The sequence below is a fragment of the Phoca vitulina genome, unplaced genomic scaffold (assembly GCF_004348235.1).
Source record: "Phoca vitulina isolate PV1807 unplaced genomic scaffold, GSC_HSeal_1.0 scaffold16, whole genome shotgun sequence".
Taxonomy (NCBI): domain Eukaryota; kingdom Metazoa; phylum Chordata; class Mammalia; order Carnivora; family Phocidae; genus Phoca; species Phoca vitulina.
The window spans coordinates 6733062-6755671 of NW_022589719.1; the positions used below are offsets into that span (position 1 = coordinate 6733062).

The 22610-nt window shown below is 36.9% G+C and overlaps 1 protein-coding gene across 1 annotated transcript in view; it reads left to right on the forward strand.

Moving 5' to 3' along the window:
* ANO3 (anoctamin 3) overlaps positions 1–22610 on the forward strand; it is a 272078-nt gene that overhangs the window by 234017 nt on the left and 15451 nt on the right. The window contains exons 18-23 of the mRNA XM_032413849.1: positions 6933–6969; positions 11318–11429; positions 12190–12247; positions 17940–18037; positions 20656–20789; positions 21897–22049. Coding sequence (XP_032269740.1) covers positions 6933–6969; positions 11318–11429; positions 12190–12247; positions 17940–18037; positions 20656–20789; positions 21897–22049 — 592 coding nt within the window. The remainder of the gene's footprint in view (positions 1–6932; positions 6970–11317; positions 11430–12189; positions 12248–17939; positions 18038–20655; positions 20790–21896; positions 22050–22610) is intronic.

A 22610-nucleotide genomic window follows, 5' to 3' on the forward strand; every position in this document is an offset into this window, starting at 1 on the left:
ACTCAAAATGCCACTCATGTCCCTTCCTATCATAAACTAATTGTACCCATTGGAGGTAATCAGTGTTAATGGTTTCATGTCTATTTTTTCCCCTCACTATCAATTATTAGTGTCTTCAAAAGAGTACCCTGTGCTCCTGGGTTTGACAATTTGTTCCAAAGAACTCCTGATCTTCAAAAAATCTTAAGTGAATTATGAACTAGCGTAATATTTTTGAAGATGGAAAGTATTTCATAGGGAAAATAAAGAAATTAAATGTGTTTTAATTAACTTTTGCTTGGGAAGGCAAGCATGACAACTCTGGGAACAGAACCTCCAGGTCCAGGATTCAATCCTTGGTTCCTACCCAGGGAAATAGCTGTCTTTTCGCTTAAGCTGAAGAACATGTCATGATCAGAACCTGTAACTAAATAAAACAGGAGCTTTCACCTTCATACATTTTCCTTACCAAAGGATTCTTTTCATTTTCACTGATAATGCAAAAAATTGAAATTTGGCTGAAGTTTCCCTTGGTGTACCAGATTCCAATTTCATATTATTCCAGTTGCTTCTTAATCACCAGTCCCTTAAACTCTGACTCTGCCTCATTTCCAACCCCCATCCTCAGTTACCACCCCTTCCCTAGAATCACAGTGAACCCACATTTGTACAGTCTTCTCTCTCATAAGCTTCAGATACAGCTTCCTCTCACTAAGTCTGTATATTTAATGAGGATCAATATATTCCTTCTTCCAAAGTACTGCTTTTTACAGAAAACAAAGGCTGAACTAGATGGAGTGAATCTCCCAATTGTAGAAATAAGACCTCTGGAAGCAGATGAGGATAGTATTATTTTTGTCATAAAAACAATCTTTTGAGGTCCTCAAAATCCCACTACCTCTACTTAATTAAATAAAAGAGCCCATGTAACTGCCTAGTGCTGTAACTCATCTGTTGTTCCTGATAGAAGATAAGACTGACTTTCTTTTCTCTAAATGTTTATTTCTACTTGTTGGGAATTTTGACATAAAGATTTAGAGATTGTTGAAAGTAGAATCAGCCACAAAACTTCTCTGCCCTTGCAACTAATTTAGGAAAAGAATCTTAAATGGATTTTAGCATAAATGAAATGAACTACACAGCCAACTCAACAAATGTGAAAAGAATGTTATATTCCTCAGATATAATCAGTGTAAAACCTTAATGCCCTTCTGAATTTATATATTCCCTTACTACTCAGGATGTTAAGGCATGTCACAGATTTTTTTTTTTTTTAAAGATTTTATTTATGTATTTGACAGAGAGAGAGACACAGCGAGAGAAGGAACACAAGCAGGGGGAGTGGGAGAGGGAGAAGCAGGCTCTCCGCCGAGCAGGGAGCCCAATGCGAGGCTCGATCCCAGGACCCTGGGATCATGACCTGAGCCGAAGGCAGACACTTAACGACTGAGCCACCCAGGTGCCCCGGCATGTCACAGATTATTAAACAGCCCGTCTGGTTTACCTGAACCCACAGGATTAATTTAAGGTCTTAATCAGATAAACATAGATTAAAACTATTAATATCAATATGCCAAGTCTTTAAAAAAATTATACCACCAAAATGATTGACCTAGAATACCAAATGCTACCTCTCATTATTTTCAGCACATAAAAATGTGCTTTTTGTTTCTTAATAGCAGACTTTGTGATCCCTGTGCTACCATATTCTCCAAATGAGGGTTTGGCCTCAGTCAAAATATTCTATTAATCTAATAGGCTTTTCAGCTGTAATCCATATGCATGAAATTATGACATTTAGGCATGGCAAAATAGTTTCAATTAGTCAAACGCTTTTTTAAATCAGGAACTTTAAATATTTAAAGTACACAGCCAGAAATTTTACATCATTCATTCATTTCTTTTGTCTCTTTCATCACATCAGTGATTGTTGTGAATTTTGTTTCTATAACATCTCTCTTATCTATTCCCTACTCATCATTTCACTTCTACTTCTTTAGTTCAGCTACTTAACATTTCTAGCTTGGACCATTGCAATAGCCTTCTAACTGGTGAGTCTTCCTGTCTTTTTCAACTCTTCTCATCTCCCTTGCACACTGCTCTTAGAAGCATCTTTCTGGGGCACCTGGGTGGCTCAGTGGGTTAAGCATCTGACTTTTGATCTGGGCCCAGGTCATGATCTCAGGGTCATGGGATCAAGCCCCCAGTTGGGCTCCATGCTCAGTGGGGAGTCTGCTTGAGATTCTCTCCGTCTCCCTCTGCCCCTCCTGCTTCTGCTCTCTCTCTCTATGATAAATAAATAAATATTTTTTTAAAAAAGAAGGATCTTTCTAAATCACAGATTTGATCATTTTATTTTGTACTTGAAAGTGCTTAACGGGTTCCAGTTGCCTCTGGTATAAATTCTAAATTCGTTAGCAAGGCACGGAGGCCTCCTGTTATTTAAAGCCAGATTTCCTTTCTTGTCTTGTTTAAAGTTGGATCTCCCTCCCTCCCTCTCACACACCGTACTCCAGCCTATAAAGTTCCTTTCGCTTGCTCCCTGGCATCCTGCTTTTTCACAGCTCTGTCTTGGTCCATAGTGCTTTCTCTATTTGCCTTTTTTCCTTTTATCTCCTTGGAGGTTATTTCTTTATCTTCGAAAATTCCAGTAAAGGATCACTTGCTCCATGAAGTTTTTTCTCGATCCCATATGTAGAATCGAATAATCTTTTCTTTGTGTTTATTCTTCTCACAAGGTGCTTGGACATGCCTAGTCTTCCTTCTTATCGCACTCCCCTGATGGAATTAAACACTCCGTCTTGTGAATGCTCTTTGTTACAGTGCTTGGGGCATGCCTTGTCTCCCACTCCCAGGGTGTAAGCTCCTGACAGCAGGGCCTCCTCACTTTTGTGTCCCCAGGTCTTTGCCTATGCCTAAAAGACATTTAGAATATATTCTTCAAATAAATTTTAAATATTTTATTCTCCAAGTTTCCTAGCATCTTGAATATTATTCACATTGCAAAGATCTTAGCCTCTTGAATAATTGTTCAAAATTATTTTTGTTGATGGAATTCTATTTTCAGTGTCTTTCACATTTGCAGCACTTGTGATATTTAAACTAATACTTAAAGAATATGCATCCTCTAAGCTTTCAAAACAAATGGATCATGGTATCCCTAAATAAATACTCAACTTGGGATAAAAAATATGGGTGAAAATAATGAAAATTTGATTACAAGTCTATTTTACAGATCATGAAAGTAACTTAAAGATTGTTTCCTGTACTTAATATGCTTCAAATCACCTGGAACACTTGAAAAACTAGAGACCCCTGAGTCCCCATTCAGAATCTCCTTTGTGGAGCTGGGAAATCTGTATATAAAACAAAACATACAAAAATATCCTCCAAGTGATTCTGATCCAGTCAGTCCCTAAAATAGCATTAGGAAATTACTGATTTAAGAGATCTGAGGTAAATTTGATACACAGACAAGATCAGAAATTACATTTTCAAAGATAAATCGCAAGAAATTTAACAATGATTAAAACTTCACTTTGTTTAACACCTCTTGCTAGACATATAGCTGAAATTCTACAGAATTTGAAAGCAGGAATTACTCTTCACTAATCCCATACGTTTTTTCCTTTATGTTGCTGCCCCTGAAAATGCTATACTACTTAAAGGTGCCATAAACAGCATGGTTAATGTCAGGTGATATTTCCAAGATTTTAATGAAATTTAAAAATACACAATTATTCCAAAATGTATATTCCTGTTGCTTGACAATCAAACCTTAATAATTAAAGAATAGGTTACAAAAGCATGACAGCTGTCTGGTCTCATGATTACCATGTAATTTTAAAGAAAAAAATAGAAACATCACAGAAGTACACTTGTAGTTTGAAATATCAGGGATTAAGCCAATTAAACCACTTCAACATTGTCAACAAAAAAATGAACTCATGGGACACCTGGCTGGCTCAGTTGGTTAAGCATCTGACTCTTGGTTTCAGCTCAGGTCTTGATCTCATGGGTAGTGAGCTCCAGCTGGCGTTGGGCTCCATGCTCAGCTGGGAGTCTGCTTGATAATTCTCTCCCTCTGCCTCTCATCCGCTCTCTAAAATGAATTTAAAAAAAAAAGAATGAACTCCTTTTGGTATTCCTCTTTCATTTTTTTCAAAGATTTTATTTATTTGAGTGAGAGAGCACTGGGGGTGGGGCAGAGGGAGAAGCAGACTCCCCACTGAGCGAGGAGCCTCATGTGGGGCTCGATCCCAGGACCATGAGATCATGACCTGAGCCGAAGGCAAACGCTTAACCAGCTCAGCCACCCAGGCTCCCCTCCTCTTCCTGCTTCTCATTTTTAAACCCCCTGTACCATGTGTACCCTATAGCCAAAAAAATAAAAGCAGGTCTAACTACATTTGAATGAAGTACTCCATGCTGGTTCTGAACTTTTTCACATTAGTGATTTATTTCCATCTCTATGCTCAAATGCTACCCTCTCAGAGAGGCTTTTCTGACCACACTATAAAATAAATACTCTGTGCCCCCCACCCTTCTCTATGCACAACAGCCTGCTGTATTTTCCCTTTTCTGACCAATTACATAATTGTCATTTGTCTCTAACCACTGGAATTTAAGTTCCATTAAAGTAGAGACTATGTCTGTCTGTTCACTATGTGGCCCATTAGAAAGTCCAAATGAATATTTTTACATAATTAATACATATGACTAAGAATTTCAGCTTACTAAATGCACTAGTGAGTGATGTTTAAAAGTATAGGTTCCGGGCGCCTGGGTGGCTCAGTAGGTTGAGCGTCTGCCTTCGGTTCAGGTCATGATCCCAGGGTCCTGGGATCGAGTCCCTTCTCCCTCCGCCTCTGCCTCTCTCTCTTTCTGTCTCTCATGAATAAATAAATAAAAATCTTTAAAAAAAAAAAAGCATAGGTTCCCCAACATGATATATATATATATATATAGATATATAGTTATATAATGTACATAGTGTAGTGACCACAACTGTCCCTGAACTTATTCTCTCCTCCCTCAAATACATATCCATTTCCCACCTTACACACACACACACAAACACACACACACACACAGCCCATGATTGCTATCATACACCATACAGTGGATATACCTAAATTACGGTTTCTTGCTGCATTTTGTGGTTTGAGAGTTAACAAGTCAATCTGCATGGGTTGATTTTGTAGCTCATCATCATCATGGTGGTGCCAGTTAGCTAGTATCTGAGCTTTAGATGATGCAGATTCTCAAGTCCCCCAGAAAGTTTCCCAAGAACAATATTTCCAGGGGTGATACAGCATTTTTTTGTGTGATTTATAACATTGTTCCAAAGGATATTGTAATCCACTGGAGCATCAGCTGTAGATATTTCCATCACAGGCATGCAGACAGGTTCTATGTGCTAAGAATTAGGACAAAAATTTGAAATGGTTTCTGTGACAAGGCATAGCATAAATGGTATAAGAGAGCCATGATAGCAAATCCTGACTTTGCTACTAGTTTAGTAGTGTTACCTTTGGCAAGGTACCTGACGTTCTAAACAATGGTTTCCTGTTCTGTAAAATGGGGATAATTATACCTACGTGATAAAATTGTTGTAGGGACTAAATTAAATAATAGTATATATAAAGCAACCGCTTGCCACCAGCTAAATAGTTGAAATGGCAGTTATTTAAGTAAAACTTTTTTTCATTCCCCATGAGGGCACTCAATTTGGTGCTAGAAGTACAGTACTACTCAAGTACTATTTGTTGATTTGTTGACCTATCCTATTATACTCCTTGGAGACCCTTCTATAATCATCTTACTTAACAAATAGGGCATGGAAAAGAACATGTTACAATCAAGACGGTTTTGTTGCTCATGAATTCAAGGTAATCTTGTTCTAAAATTAGAAAATGGCAGTTTGTGTGTATCATTAAAAATAAAAATAGCAACAACAAACTGCATAAGAGGTAGAATGAGACTTTATATTCAATATAATCTTTCTGTCTCAAGATAACTCTTTAGAGGAAGAGGTAGGTTTAAATCATGGCTAAGATGAATAATCATAATAGTTCTATTGAAAGAAGGTGAACGACTTTTAGAGTGTCCAGATACCTACTTTTAATTTTGCATGCCAACAGGCAGAGTTACTGGAATTTGTAATATAAAGAATAACTTGTTGAATTGTGGGGTTAGTTATATTTACATGCACACATATATACCCATAAACACATACTATCCTTCTGTCTGTAACAAATTTGTTTTCCCAACTAGGTTTACTTGGAATTTTGTGAAATATGTTTCTTTTTCTTAAGTCTGTATGAGTGGTGGGTTGAGTAGTAGGGGCAGGGGAGAAGGTGGCAGAATGTGAAAAATTTCACCATAAAACTATCATGCATATGACTGACTTACCGATTCAACAGATTTGACTTAACCAGCCTTGTTTTAAATAACCACCAAACCAGTGTTGTTCTTTAGGAATGCAAACTATCACACTATGTTCCTCTTAGTTTGGAAAATTCTTTGTCAATAGTAAAGAATTCAGACTTTCACTCATCCTTCCAGCATAGTAAAAAGTACATATAATTTAGTGATCAAATCCAATGTCAGCCATTGATCAGTTGAATGACTTTTGTTACAAAAAAATTTTGTTTTTTAAAGTCCAATTTCCTTGATTTGTAAAATGGAAATAAAGATAGCTATCCCAAAAGACTTACTCTTACAGAAATCAAGTGTGTCTCTCTCTATATATATTTATAACATGTTTATATCACATGCATTTAGTTTGTATATATATGTAAAGCACCACATAGTAAGGTTTAAAACATGTTCTGCTTAATTGAAAATGTAGCCACTTTGTAGAATACACGTTAGGTATTTCCTTGAATAGTGTAAATAGCAGCCTTTTCTAGAGGAAAGAATAACATTCACTATTTGTTCTCTCATTACAGGCTTATGAAAAAATTGCTTACCTTCTCACCAACTTAGGTAAGCCCTTCGTTTTTACTTCACTCCTTAGTAAAAGAATAACATATGGGCATATCAGTCTGTAGTTGCTTTATGTACTCTAGCATTTTTAATGTCAACTTCAGTTATGTAAATTGTCAATCAAAATGAAAGACATGCATGGGAAGTCGGAGCAAATTACATAACTATAGAGAGGCGGTGCATGTAGCTACAGAATCTCCTTCCTTGAAATTATTAGCAAACCTAGCTCTCCCTACATGGGAGTGCTTTTCTCCCCCTACCTTTTCAGTTCTTTGGGTTTTTCCCCCAATTTTTATTTTTATCAAAATATTGTACTACATGTACATAATTTAAAAGACAAAATAGTGTTAAGAAATTTATAATTAAGGGGTGCCTGAGTGGCACAGTCAGTTATGTGTTCCTGAGTGTCAGCTCAGGTCATGATCTCAGGGTCCTTGGATCAAGCCCCACATAGGGCTCCCTGCTCAGCATGGAGTCTGCTTGAAATTCTTGCCCTCTCCCCCTGCACCTCCTGCTGTGCTGTCTCTCTCTCTTTCTCTCTCTCTCTCTCAAATAAATAAATAAAATCTTTTTTAAAAAATAAATTTATAATTAAAACCCATAGTCTGCCACATTACCCATTCTTATTTTCCATTTTCCTGAGAGACTACTTTTTTTTTTTAATTTTAGCAATTTCTTTCGTTATTTCCTACCGTATTTCTAAATAGCATGTTTCTCTGACATTCTTGGATTTTTCAGGTTTGGGAAGCTATTGCCTTCCCCTTATAAATGACAAGAACTTAGGTCTTAACGTTCCCTACAGTGTTCTGTCCTCACACACTTTCCCATCTAGCACCTGTTATACACACACTCTCTTTCCTCCTTCCAAAGTAGTTATATTCAACAGATTTGAATTTTTAGCCAAATTAATAATTAATGTTTACATCATTGTTTCTATTTAACTATTTTTATATGTAAGACATGGTATGTACTATGATTGTTTCCTTTCTTAGACAATCTTTATATTTTCAGGAAGCTAATAATAGCACTTTTTTCTTTAATTTTTTACATATTTTCTTAATTTATCCCAAACTTTCTGCCTCAACTCTGAATGGTCTCTAAATACTTTCAAAGCCATCAGGTATGCTACTAATTTTATTTTCTTCTTAGAGTTCCCCTTCCTGAAGCCATTGTTTACTCCACTCTCAAGGGCCTACTGCTTTCTCTCTCCCGTGCTCTGGGAATTCCTTTTACCTTTATTTCTCAGTTGGATACCACTCTTTGGACCCTTCTGTCTTCTTTTGTCTTGGCTTAATTCCTTATTTTGCTGCCTGGAAAGTAAATTTCTTGAGACCTTATGTGTCTGAAACTGTTTTTCTCTATCCTCAGACTTGATTTTTGGTGTCTCGGTTTGGGGAACAAAATTTTGATTATAGAGCAATTTGAGCAGTGATCTTTCATTGTTTGAAAACTCACCAGATCCCAGGCACTGTGCTGGACACTCCTCATGCATTTTGTTTTATTGACATCACAATTCTATGACAGTAGGATCCCTATTTTATTAATTAGAAAATGAAAATAAGTTAAATAAGTAGAATTTAAACCCAGATGTGGCAGAGTCCACTTAATTATGGTGGAATAACTATATCACTCCACTTTTGCTTCCCCTATAATGTATTTACAAGTACAAGTAATAACAAAAGGAACATTGTGTAGAGGGAAGAACTGGGTCCTAGGTCAGGCTCTGGAAATAAGTGGTCATATTACTTGGAAATTATGTGACTTTGAGCAAGTTTTCTCTCTCCATTCTTTGTTTTCCTCCTTCCCCCATTCCCCCCGCTCCTTCTTTTCCTTTGGTTCTTCCTCTGTTTTTGTTTTTTTGAGTCTCAGATTTTGTTATTGGTAAAATGAGAATGATAACATTTCCTAAACTGTTGTGGATTGGCTGCCCAACATATGACAAGTGTTCAATAAATGGGAATGATCTGTTGCATTGTTCTTAAACCCTGTGAGCTACAGTTTCTGCAGCTGGATAATGAAGCACTTAAACTAGATGTCTGAAAGCTTTCTTCTACCTCTGATTCTCCATATTCATTTGCTTTTAAAGTCTTTCATACCCAGGATGGAAGCAAATCTAAGGAAGTGATTTGAAGGATCATAATAGTAGGAAATAGAACAGTTATTTGTGTTAAGTACCAGGAGAACCAAAGTTTGCACTTGATATCTGATTTTTCCATCTATAACTCATGACATAGTGCCTATGGATTCATAACAATTAATAATGAATGGACCATATTAATTTAAATTAGCAAAAATATTAATATTTTGTTTGAAATAATGTCATTGTGTATATAGATATAAATAAGTATATATTTAATATTTGGATATTTATAAGTACATACATAATAAATATGTATGGTATTGTATTCTGTGTAATTTTAGACTGTGCAAATTTGTGCTTCAAATTAAAAATTAGGTTTTACTTCCTGGTAGAGGTCACACATTTTTTATTTAAAGGATCTTTTAAACTTTATGTTTCTTGACTTATTTTTTAGCCAAATATTTTATTTTCGAAAGTCACCAAAAAAAATCAGTTTCAATTCTATTACATTTTTTATGTGAGAAGAAATATATAATATTTGATCCAAAGTAAGTTTTTTTTTCAGTTTGGTTTTATGGTCCAAATAACAAATTATTTATAATAATGAAGTATCCGTAGTATGAATTATCTACAAAAAATGAACATGGATTCCAAGAAACAAATTAAGCCAAACAATTAAGTTTCAGTTTTGTCATAAAAGTCAATTCAGGAACAAGAGCACATATATCAAGAAAATAGTAACAAAAAATCAGATGTTGCCATGTAAATATTAGGCAAACCAGAATTTAAGATCTGTTTGAGTGGGAAAGAGAGATACATCACACTGATAAACAGTCTGCCAAGTCAGTGTAATAGTCATGATTTCTATACATCTTTTTGTAAACCTTCAAAATATAGAAAGCAAAACATGATAGAAATACCAAATAAATTGACAAATCCACAATCAAATATAAGCTAGGATATAAAATATTTGAATATCATAACTAACAATCTTCTCTTTAAATATATATAAACTGTATGCTCAACAAAAAAATATATACTCCTCCCAAACACTTAATACATAGACAAAATATATCCAAGTAATTTGACCACAAATGAAACCAACTTTTTTGCTCCAAAGCAGAAATCACGCAGGAACATTTGTGGATCATGATGCAATAAAATTGGAAATGGAGATCCAAAAACATACTACACAATGGGGACTTTTTTTTTAAATCCTTATTCTCAGTTCCAGATAAGTTTTGTACTAAATTTACAAACTGTTTAGGATGAAACAATCGTAAAAACACAACCCACCAAAACCCCGGGGGAATGTGGGCTCTCTTGGCTGCTCTCACTAGTGCCCACCCACCAGTCAGCCTTGGGGATGCCCCACAGACCCCTGTCACTTCTGGCACATATTGTAGTTGGGCTTGGAATCCCCCAGGACCTATTCCTATTCTGTGACTGGATCATGCACACATTTTGGCCCACCTTTTCCTTAAATCAGATCCCATCTGTTTTCTATCTTCCTTGAATTCTTTAATTATATGAAAATATATATTAGCTGTGCATACAGATCTTCTATCATTATTTGGATCCTGGGTGGGAGCAGGGGCTACACTCCACCCTGCCATCTTAGTTCAGTCTTTTGCATCATTTTGTTTTGTTTTGAGTCATAGAAACATAAGATGTGAGAGTAGACAGGTTCTTGAAATCATCTTGCCTAAACTCCTTGTTTCATAAATGTTAAAACTGGTCCCAAAAAAGACGTAAAGAGATCTACCTGAGATTACCAGAAAATTAGGTATAAAGTTGAGATAGGAGCCTAGCTCCTATGACTGAGGTAGTCTTCGTTCCTCTTTACCATTGTACTTCAGTCTGCACAAAATATCCATTCTTCAAAGAACTCTGTGGACAATTTAGGTCCTTATTCAAGCATAGACAGTCTGAGTCAAGGACTGATCCAATGTACCTGGTTATTTCCAAATGACAATAGCAGACAGAATCCTGAAAATCTTTATACATTATTAGTAACAGGCATCCTATTTTTGTAGCTGTGGGGAAAGTCTGAAGATTGTATCGTTGGATCCTTTTATCAACTATGTATGTACAGCAGACATTATCATTCACGTTTTGCAGATGCAGACCCTAGAATTCAGAGACACTGAGTGCCTCGTAGAACTAGTAAATGGCTGAACCAGAACACAAACATGAGGCTTCCGATTCTATCTCCATATTTCTTGTTATTCACCTCCTCTATGTAAACACACCCTGTTTTCCTTTTAGAATATCCTCGAACAGAATCTGAGTGGGAAAACAGCTTTGCTCTGAAGATGTTCCTCTTCCAGTTTGTTAATTTAAATAGTTCTATCTTCTATATTGCTTTCTTTTTGGGGAGGTAAGTCAAATTTATGTTCATCATCTTTGCAGAGTGAAAAAGACTGCCAACAGTTCCATTGCCAGTTTGTTAATAGAGGTGGTGAATCCTTGTCCCCTGCCTTGGAAAACTGCTAACCAGCCTTCCTGTGCATTTTCCATCAAAAGTCTTAGTACAGTGCTTCCAGCTGCCACTACCAATTAAAGTTGGCATAAAAAAATAAAACCTATGTACCATGCTTGGGTTGGATTATGAGTATCCGGTCATCAGTAATGATTTTGTTAAATAAGAAAATGATTTTTGTGTAACCCTAGGTGACATTTCCTTAGTGTAGAAATTTCTCTTATCTATCATGTTAACATTTTTTCCTATGTTTGCTGCACAAAATGAAAAAGAAGCATATTAAACTATGCTTAACACTCCAGCCAATGCCATGGAAACATACTAAAGCTAGAACCATTTTAAACTAAAGAACTCAGCACATTACATTAATATTCATTAGCTGGGTCAACAAAACGTTAAAGATCTACAGGTGAAAGTGGAAAATTTCCTTTGGTTGTGTTGTCTATACTTTCTCACCCCATTGGGTGGGTGGAGAATTGAATTCACATACCACTTTTTCCTTTTTAAGTCAGATACTTTGATGTGTAAGCATGGCCAAAGTCTGCAGTTTGGGGACAAGATGCACCAGTGAACATTTATGTCTACCTACCCATGCATTAGTAGATGTTCTTCAGTCAACCCCACATAAATGCTAATGAATTAAAATGGCTTTTTACAGATTTGTAGGCCACCCAGGAAATTACAATAAACTCTTTAACCGGTGGAGACTGGAGGAAGTAAGTAACCTTGTAAGGGTGAATGTGGGACTGGGCGTGGATATGGGCCAATGACCATGGGAGGGAAGTGGGTGGAAAGAGAGAGAGAGAAGGTGGGTACATGGAATTTCAGGCATGCTGAAGACACATTTTTGATAGAAAGTTCTTATGGGTTCAGAAAGGAAGGAACTACATCTTTCAAACAAAGGATATGAACTTAAAGGTTAAACCCGCAAATCCTGACCTCAGCTCTTTAATTTCCTACCAAACCCATTTTCTCCATTCACAAAGCTCAGAAATTTAGCTCCAGGGATTTTTCACTTTGGAGGAATTATTATAATCTATTCCACGGTTTTTTGAACTTTTAAATATGTTAGGTTTCCTTTTAAGCAGGGAAACTTCATCCAAAAGAAAGCTTACTTGAAACACCAATCTATAAATATATAGATCTATCTCTTTCAAGTCTTACAGGTTTTTTTTTATTAATTTATAATATGTATGTCATGGAAACAAAAGGTCTAGTATTGCTAGAGCACAGGGTTAAGCAGATTGTATATTGTCACTGAGACAGACATATGGTCCTCCAAAATGCCAGCCTTTACCTCTAGTCTATGAGCCTACTTCCTCAGATTTTGCCAACTGAAACATTTTAATTTTTACCAATATAACATCTAAAAGATACCTGCTTTTGATTTCAGCTCCTTTAATTATGAGTGAGATGGAGAATATTTTTCATATGTTTGTTGAATATTTTCTATTCCTGTGTGTATGTGCTATCCTTGCTCATTTCCATTAGACTATTTTTCTCTGTCCTAAAAATTTATGAACTAATAACATTAGGCTATAATCTTTCAATTTGCTGCAGATATGTTTCTCGTTTTATTTTATGTCTTAATTTTGTTTTGATAAATTTTTTTTACAACTCTATAGCATTTTTCATTTAAAATATCACTGCTGTTAATGACTTCAGGCATTTATATCATGCCAAAAAATGTGTTTTTCATTCTAGAAATTAAAAAAAAAACCTCACACTTGTACTTTTCACTAATTTTTTTTTTTAAATATTGACGTCTTTGGTGCATTGGAAGTTTATTTTCATGTAAAGAGTAATCAAGATTCCCCCCCACCGCCAAGTTGGCAGTCACATATTTAATTAATAATACATTTTTTTATCACTCAGCAAAATAAGATTTCAAGATTTATCATATTCTACATCTTGAAATCATGTCTATTTCTGGACTCTGTTCAGTCTCATTGGTCAGATTGCTTATTGCTCCTGTAGTTCAAAATTGTTTTAATTATTCTAATGTAAAATCCAATTTAATACATGGTAATATTAGTAGGAGGTCATAATTTAGAGAGAGGCTAAGAAAAGTTTCGCTGAGAAAAGAGATATTTCCAGTCTCTATCTAAAGAGCTCCCCCGAACTCAGGGGAGTCCTCACTGATATTGTCTCCCTAGAGCCTTCTAGTTGATTGGAATACATGGAGAAAGCCTAAAACTTCCTAAGAATAACATGCTTTACATCATAGAAACCTGAGCTCACCTGCTAAACTTGCTACTTATTAATTCTTTGCCCTTAAATTAATCCCTCTGAATATCTGTCTCCTCATCTGTAAACTAGCAGTAGTAATACTTAGGTTACAAAGTTGTTTACAGATAAGAGATAATTTGCATAACACAATTAACACAACCCCTGGACTTTGGAAGGCACTCTATAAATTGTAGCTGATAGTTATCAATGCTGTCTCACAGCCACCTAGTCTTACCCTCTTAGGCAAAAACAGATGAAGGCCTTCCATAATTTCAGGCCTCCAGAAAGTCCCCAAATCAAACTTGCAGTTTTCACTCATAGCCCAGAAGTATGACTATATCTGCTAAAAGGCTTTCATCTACTTGGTTTGGGACCCAATCAGGAATGTTCACCTGAATTAGCAAGGATAGTGTGGGGAACAGGCAGGTGGATCTGCATATTGATGCCATTTTAGAAACTGTTGTCACCAATAATTTTGTTTAATTGGATATTTTTACTCTTAAGGGTAAAATTATTGGAAGTCATGTTTCTTCTTTGGGAGTCCCAGGGAAATAGTTCTAATACTGGTGTCAGGAAAAATGTTTCATAACCATCCTAGACATTTTCCACAATATATATGGCATACATAATGGCCATATTTTCCAACAAAAGATTATTTATTTTGAAAAAAAATCAGTGAAATGAAAAATGTGGGTTTGTGGTATACCCTAGAAATTCTAGAAGTGTACACATAAATACACATAATGGAAGATAAGAATTGACCCTCCGAATTCAATCATACAAGCATTATTGACACATACTCCCATTCCAGGCCTCTGCTGGGTAATATGGGGCATACAAATGAAGAAGTCCCTTTCCTTTCTTGATGATGTTAATAGTCTCGAAGAGAAGAACATAACCATGTTATGTAACAAGTATTCTGTCTTGGAGTCTGACAGTCTACATTCTAATTCTGCCCCACCCAAATCTTAATATCTCTAAGTCTTTTTTAAATTGTGATAGGAATAGCTATCTCAGTAGGATTGGTGAGAGGTGGATAGAATTGGATCATGCATGTAAAATCCCTGACACAGGGCGCCTGGGTAGCTGAGTTGGTTAAGCGTCTGTCTTTGCCTCAGGTCATGATCCCAGGGTCCTGGGATCAAGTCCCACATCAGGCTCCCTGCTCAGCGGGGAGCCTGCTTTTCCTTCTCCCTCTGCCATCCCCATATACTCTCTGGCTCTCTCCATCTCTGTCAAATAAATAAAATCTTTAAAAAATAAAATAAATCCCTGGCACAAATAACGATAGCTATTATAAAGAAAGCAAAAAGTACTTCAATTCTATTTAAAACATTTATGAACTGGCTATACTGACCTTTCCTCATACTATATTGTATAATATCTCACATAAATATTTTATGTAAATCTATATAAAAATGTTAATAATGATTAATATTTAATGAGTGCTTACTATATGCCAGCACCTTCCAGCAATTGTTCCTAACTGTTCTATATATATTAATATAAAAGTTCTATTATTACACTCATCTTGCAGATGAGGAAACAGAAATTTAGACAAGTTATATAATTTGCCTACAATTATAGAAACACGCTTATAAATTGATGAAGTCGTCAATTAGATTCAGCCAACCTACCCAGAGCCTGCACTTTGAACATCATGCTTTCCAGTCACCGCTGGGATACCATATAGGCAAAGTTGAGAACATAAAGGAATTTGGTTTTGATAAGAGATTGCTGAATGGTTGCTGACTCGCACATGTAACCTGGATTTAGAGTAAACATAATTCCTGTGAAAGGAACATCAGTATCAGAATCTGATAGTCCTATCTGCCACCATCATCTACATAGTGGAGATACCAACACGCATCTTGGGAGGTTCTCAGGAGGAGCAAATGAGAAAAATATGTGAAGACACCCAGCTGTGGGTTGTCCACAGTCATATGATTTTGAGGGAGTGCAATGGGAATGAAAGCCTGGGTGTCCTGCCCACTCATCCATTCCCTTTTCCTCATTCTAAGTATAAGCTCTCTTACCAGATAAATTTTAGAGTATTGAAGGACTGGATTTTGTTCAAGGGAACCATTATTTGAGGAGGGCAGACCCACAAAAACTGTTGGATCCCTTTCTCTGCCCTATAAATCACCAAGTCATGAAGGCTCAATTTCAACAAAATTATAAATTGCCTGTCATCCAGCCTCCCCACTTTGGCCTACGATTATGGAGAATGAGCCAATCACATGGTTCTATAATGGTCTTCTTTTTTTCCCTTCCCGCATAATAATATGTTTTGGTGAATCAGCCCTTCAAGGCAACAAACACATTGGGTAAACAGAATTCATCTTTAGCATTATGTACAAGAGCAGAGGATTGGGGTGCAGGAGACCAAGGCTTTCAATTCCATACCAGCAGTCAACATTGTATGACCTTGTACGTACTAATTTCCGTCTTTCAGTCTCTCTGTAAAAATGAAGAGTTTCATCTCGCAGCTGTGATCTATGCCTATGCTTGCCTCTGTAGCTTAGTAATTATTCCGTCTCAGATATTCTACGGAACCCATTTATCATATATGTGGCAAAGCTCAGGGGGTCTTAAATTCATCCTAGAAGGAAGAGGCATGCTTAAATGGGAGACCTGAGACTTCTTTACACAATAAAAATCACCACTGCCAAGCTCTCTCTCTCTCTCTCTCTCTGACTCAGTTTAGGGAGTTTTAAATTAGTGGGCTGGAACCGGAAAACCAGGCTCTTCGTGTCCTAATTATCTGTTCCCTTTGAAGTCCCACTGGTACCAATTTGATAGAAATAGAAACTGTGGATCAAAGCTCTAGTGACTATTGTTCTTATGAGCAGGACGTGAACCCATTTCTAAAGAAACAGACCCACGCTTTCCTACCCAAGTATCTTCTACAGTACAAGGTTTTCAAGCAAAAGATGTCGATTGCAATTTTTATTGTAATCACACTTTTGATTATGGGGGTTTCTAATGCTAACATTTATTGGACATCTGAAAAAGCAGAGGAGCGCAAGGAAGGCAAAATTGAGATCATACTGACAAGGCATTCTGTGGCATGTTTTTATCACTTAAAAATACATTCTAGTATATGTAGATATTCCCTCTCCAGGATATAGACCTTAACACCTGCCTCCTATCTTGAGAATGGGCTAGATTTAATTCACTTCAGAAAAGAATAGGGAAAGGAAAAAATGAGTAACTTTATAGTAGAAATACCTGGCAAACACTGTACCAACCAACTGATGAAGATTAATGTCACTAGTGATGTCTGTGGCTATCATGTAACTTCTGAGGGGATGTGGTGAAATTTATGTCTGTGATTTCCCTCCGTTCTCAAAACACATAAACCCAGTCTAAACATGCAAAAACATCAGATAATGCTGGTTTCTCAGCCTTGACAAATCTACCTTGATAATATAAGGGGCCATGGAGGGAATTGGCTGAAGCGTGTATGGGCATTCTCTGTACTTTCTTTGCAAATTTTCTACACGTTTAAAATTATTCTGCATCAAAAAGTTATTTTAGAAGAACATATTATAAACACTTAAGCATTTTTCTATCTTCTGATTGTTAATAGAGTATTCCAGAGCACTCATTAAATGGGATCATGCCTAATACAGAGCTTGGCAGATAGTAAGTGCTCATTAAAAGATAGATTTGTTATATGTGGAATATAAGAAACAGTGCAGAGGATCAAAGGGGAACAGAGGGAAAACTGAATGGGAAGTGATAGGGAGGGAGACAAACCATGAGCGACACTTAACTATAGGAAACAAACTGAGGGTTGCTAGAGGGGAGGGGGGTGAGGGGATGGGGTAACTGCATTAAGGAGGGCATGTGATGTGATGAGCACTGGGTGTAATACGCAACTGATGAATTATTGAACACTACATCTGAAACTAAGGATGTACTATATGTTGGCTAATTGAATTTAAATCATAAAAAAATTTGTTTTTATTGCTGTTATAATTTTGATCACTATTCCACTTTGATTACTGAAAACTTCCCTATTAGGTGTCTTTATACATGCTATTTCTTCCTTGTTTTTATTTTCTTTATGCACTGAGATTGTGTGGCCTGGCTTTGGAATTTGCTGTATGGTTTGAAGGTGGGGTTGTGTAACCAACTGAGAAGAGCCAGATTATTATTGTTGCTCTGTTTCAGTGTCATCCCAGTGGCTGTTTGATAGACCTCTGCCTCCAGATGGGTGTTATCATGTTTCTGAAGCAAATATGGAACAACTTCATGGAACTGGGATACCCGTGAGCACTTTATTTTTAAACTTGCCTTATGTATAGTTACAAAAAGAAAGATAGAGGTAGTGGGAATAGTTCTTAAGAATTGGGGCCTATTAGACAGACAGGAGTGGGTTCTGTTCCTGCTCTGCTGCTCACTAACTGTGACCGTATGTATGTTAGTTAACCTTTCTCAGCCTCAGTCTTCACATCTCTAAGAGGGGATCAATGGCTATATGCACCTCGAGAAAACACTTGTGAGGATTAAAGGAAATAGTGGATGTCAAGCACCCGGTACTCTGTTCAACACATTAAGATGCTTGTTGCTATTCTTAAAGCACTATTTTCAGTACAGGTTCTTGAGGATAAGAATAACTTTCTGGGTTCTTCCAGCCACCAAAAGACCAAGGTTGTCATTGTTTAGCAAAGACAGCCTCCATTTATGCTCCCCCTCTTAAAAAAGAATAAAACAAAGATAAAATTCTGGATAAGGAGGTCTTGTACTCTTTATTACATGAAAAAAATGTCATTAGAACAGGATTGGTTTCACATAAAATAGCATTCTGTTTTGTCCCTTTAGATGGGGTTTAAAGGTCTGTGGAATGCTGACGTGAAGGGTGTTGAATGCCTACTTCTTCATCTAATAACATAGATTACTCTTCCAAATACACTGAAATATGGTTTATGTAAAACGATGTGTGATGGAAGCTTTGAGGCCTAACCAAGGTTAAAAGCATGACTATTTTGAGGAATTTCTTGACTCTAGAAGAAGAACTAGTTAATTGATGATATAAATAGTTTAGGCTTAGTCATCTGATTATGCCGTGATTCTTTCTCCTTGTTGGCGGACAAATGGTGTCAGGATGTTCCAGAGCAGAGACCTTAGGGCTGGAGAAGTGATATCCATCCTGAAATCTGCCATAAACTATTGTGTTAAGTTACAGGCAGTCTTAGAGCATAGACTATGAAATAACTGAGACCTGGTTCATATTCCTTCTCTGCCCCTTGCTGAAGATGCTTATAATTTACTTCACCTATCTGTGAGATTATTTTTTTATTTATAAAATAAGGGAGGAGATTACAAGAGATGTGCAGTGGTCTTTAAACCTCATCAATAAATGACAGAACCTTTTGTGAAGAGATTTTTATACAGATCCTCAATATTCAAAACAGAAAAAAAATAAATCTCTAGTAAATGAAGAGGGCATAGGGATGAAGGGTTGGGGAGCCCAGTCCATTATTTGTATACCTTCCTATCCCTGGATCATCTGTTTGAGACACAGGGCTTGGGAACATCATTTGAAAGTAGCTGAGGAGATTAGGTAGCAAGTGCCTGCCACAGGATCTGACGTGCTGTGAATGAGATAGCTTCATAAGCACCATCAAGATGGTATCGTCGTCATTATACTATTAAGAATGATTCTTATTGTTGTCATTGTCTGTATGCTTCTATACATAGCATACCTTCGGATAGCACATTTTCACCATGACCTTGCCTAAGTGGTAAGCCTGAATTATGTATATCAAATCCCAAATGTACCATGGTAAGGGACATGCTGTTGGTGTTTTTCCGAATCCAGCAGGAGTGGACCAGTCACTAAAGCAATAATTTTGAAACTTGTATAACTCAGTTCTCTTTCTTAAAGTAAAATCTTAAGCAGACTGAAGTAAATAAAATTAAACCAAGCAGGCCTGCCTCAATCTCAACACCCGGCCCCTTTTGCATCTTTATGAGATCCCAGAGGCAACCTCCATGGGACATACACTGAAGAACTACCTACCTGATGTTTTGGTCTATGGTTGTTCTTCCAACACCCACTGAGTTCCAGGTCCATGATTAATTAATATTGAGAGTCGGGATACACTGTGGGATTCACTTCATTCTAGAGGTAATGTTCATCTAAATCTTGAAATAATTAACTGCCCAGAAGTCCCCACTATGGGATATTTCTGAGTCACATAATTTCAAGACTGCCCCTAAGCTAGGGAAATAGTGTTGTTAATTCCTTTCCAAGTCTTTTCAGTGGACTCAGGCACAGATCCATTGCCGTAAATTATTGTTCACTATAGTAGCAGAATGTAATTGTTAATACTCAAACCCTTCATGTTCATAAACTCACAGAGGTAAATAGACTTACTAAAAGTAACACAGCCAGTGCATTGTAGGGTGGGGACTAGAACCTCTATCTCTTGAAACCTTATCTAGGGCTCAGTTATTTGGTATGGAACATGATTTTACTCATGTTCAGAAAGCACAACCCAGAAAATTTTGGGTTATGAGCAATTAAGGGCTCAGATCCAGTCACAACAGGCAACATAGAGGTTTAAGTATGTAGAGAGGTTGAGGGAGTAGAGGGAAGGAATCATACAAATGGGTGTTTGTCTAATAAGGATCAGGAAGCACCTAAGTGTGGGGGTGGGGATTAATTCCCAGATACATATATAGATGTGTACATGGTCTAGGAAGGCTGAGGCCTATTCCCACCTCCTAAACTTGGAAGTTGAGACCATGCAAATATCTCCAATTCCCAGAAATGCTTAGTGTACTCCCAGGGTAGTGGTATTTCTCTTTCCTTAATGCCCTGTAAATTGTTCACCATATGCTTATAAGAGCTCAAAAGCCCGTTGTCTGCTCTGTGATGTAGGTTGATCCAGAACTGGTGGTCACGACATAAAATCAAGCGGGGCATACAAGATGCGTCCATACCTCAGTGGGAAAATGATTGGAACCTGCAGCCCATGAATATTCATGGACTGATGGATGAATATTTAGAAATGGGTAAGGAGAGAAACTTCTACACAGCTGTTTGGCCTTCTTGATATTTTTTTTTTTCTTCACACAGGCCTTGGTTCAAGACAGAAAACCATCTCTCTCTTTTCCAACCCCAAACATTCTAAAATACCTCTGTATCTTTATCTTAACATAGCTAGAGAAGATATTAAAACAATGTCCTTGGAAGGCTCACAAATTCTGTCCTTTGTCAGCCATAACATTTGACCAAAATGAAGGGTTTTCTCATAGCAGAACACCTAGTTTTAGTGCAGATATTTTAAAGGAACAAAATAAATCAGAACCCATTCCTATATCAAAAATATACCATCCTGCCCAAATAAAGCAATGATTATTTCTTGCAATAAACCTTTGCACAGACCTGGTGTGAGTTTAGCTTCTTTGAGAAGCCCACTTATTTATATTAAGAAAAGGAAGATTCTCACTCCAACTGTTAAAATCTTTGTGTGTTGTCTTCACATTTGCTTTTTCTCTGGCCTTTAGTCTTCTCATCTATAAAAAGAAAGGACAAGGGGCGCCTGGGTGGCTCAGTCGTTAAGCGTCTGCCTTCGGCTCAGGTCCTGATCCCAGGGTCCTGGGATCGAGCCCTGCATCGGGCTCCCTGCTCGGCGGGAAGCCTGCTTCTCCCTCTCCCTCTCCCCCTGCTTGTGTTCCCCTCTCTCACTGTGTCTCTCTCTGTCAAATAAATAAATAAAATCTTAAAAAAAAAAAAAAAAAAAAAGAAAGGACAAGATTAGGTGTCTTGGGTCCCTTAGAGCTCAGCATTTTTCTTCAAGGCCTCCTCTTTGACTTCTCTTCACTCTTCCTTCATGCGGCATGGTATAGTGATGGAAAGCACAGAGACTTTCAATCCATTGAGATCAGAGTTTCAATGCAGGTTTTAACATTTTTTTGCTATCCACCCTTTAGCAAGCTTACTTAACACATATGAACTATAGTTATCTCAACAGCAAAATATGATGAGCATATTTACCTTGTAAGGGATATTGAAAGGATTAAAGGCGATTTATGTGAAGCACCTCATAAGGCCCAAAGAAAGCACTCAAGAAATGATATTGTTTGTATTACTAATTTTGCAACGCTCTCCCTTTACAGTTTTGCAGTTCGGTTTTACCACCATCTTTGTGGCAGCTTTTCCTCTGGCCCCTCTTTTGGCTTTGTTAAACAATATCATTGAGATCAGGCTGGATGCATACAAATTTGTCACCCAGTGGCGGAGGCCTCTGCCTGCTCGAGCAACTGACATAGGTAAGATTCAGGAACTAATGGTTTCTGCATTGCTGAGGCCAAGAAGAGCCTGATCTTAGCACCACGTGGGTTTCTATCGTTGGGGCTTCCTTCCAACTATAACAAAACTGAGCAGTTTTGATTAACAAAATCATGAAATGAACACTAACCTAGTTGAGAGTATGTTTATCCTAAACAGGCTATGTCATGAACTTGTTTATCACTAAAAACGATCTCGTATACATTTTTCCATGTTAATAAGTATAGTTCTGCCTCATTCTTTATAGTTACTGCACAAATTTCTATGGCATGTTATATGACATTTCTAAAAAATCATTCCCTTAACTAGAGATGCTTAGATTGCTTCAGTTTTTTCTATTATAAACAACACCTAGGTGAACATACATCTTCATACATACTTTGATTATTTCCTCAAGATAAACTCTTAGAGTGGAACTCCTTTGTCAAAGAGCATGTACATTTAATTTTGTTTTACATTTAAAATTCTGATAATTTCTCATTATGTTCTCCAGAAATATTGTGCCAATTTATACTCCTAGAAGTGTAATAAGGGTTCTTTTT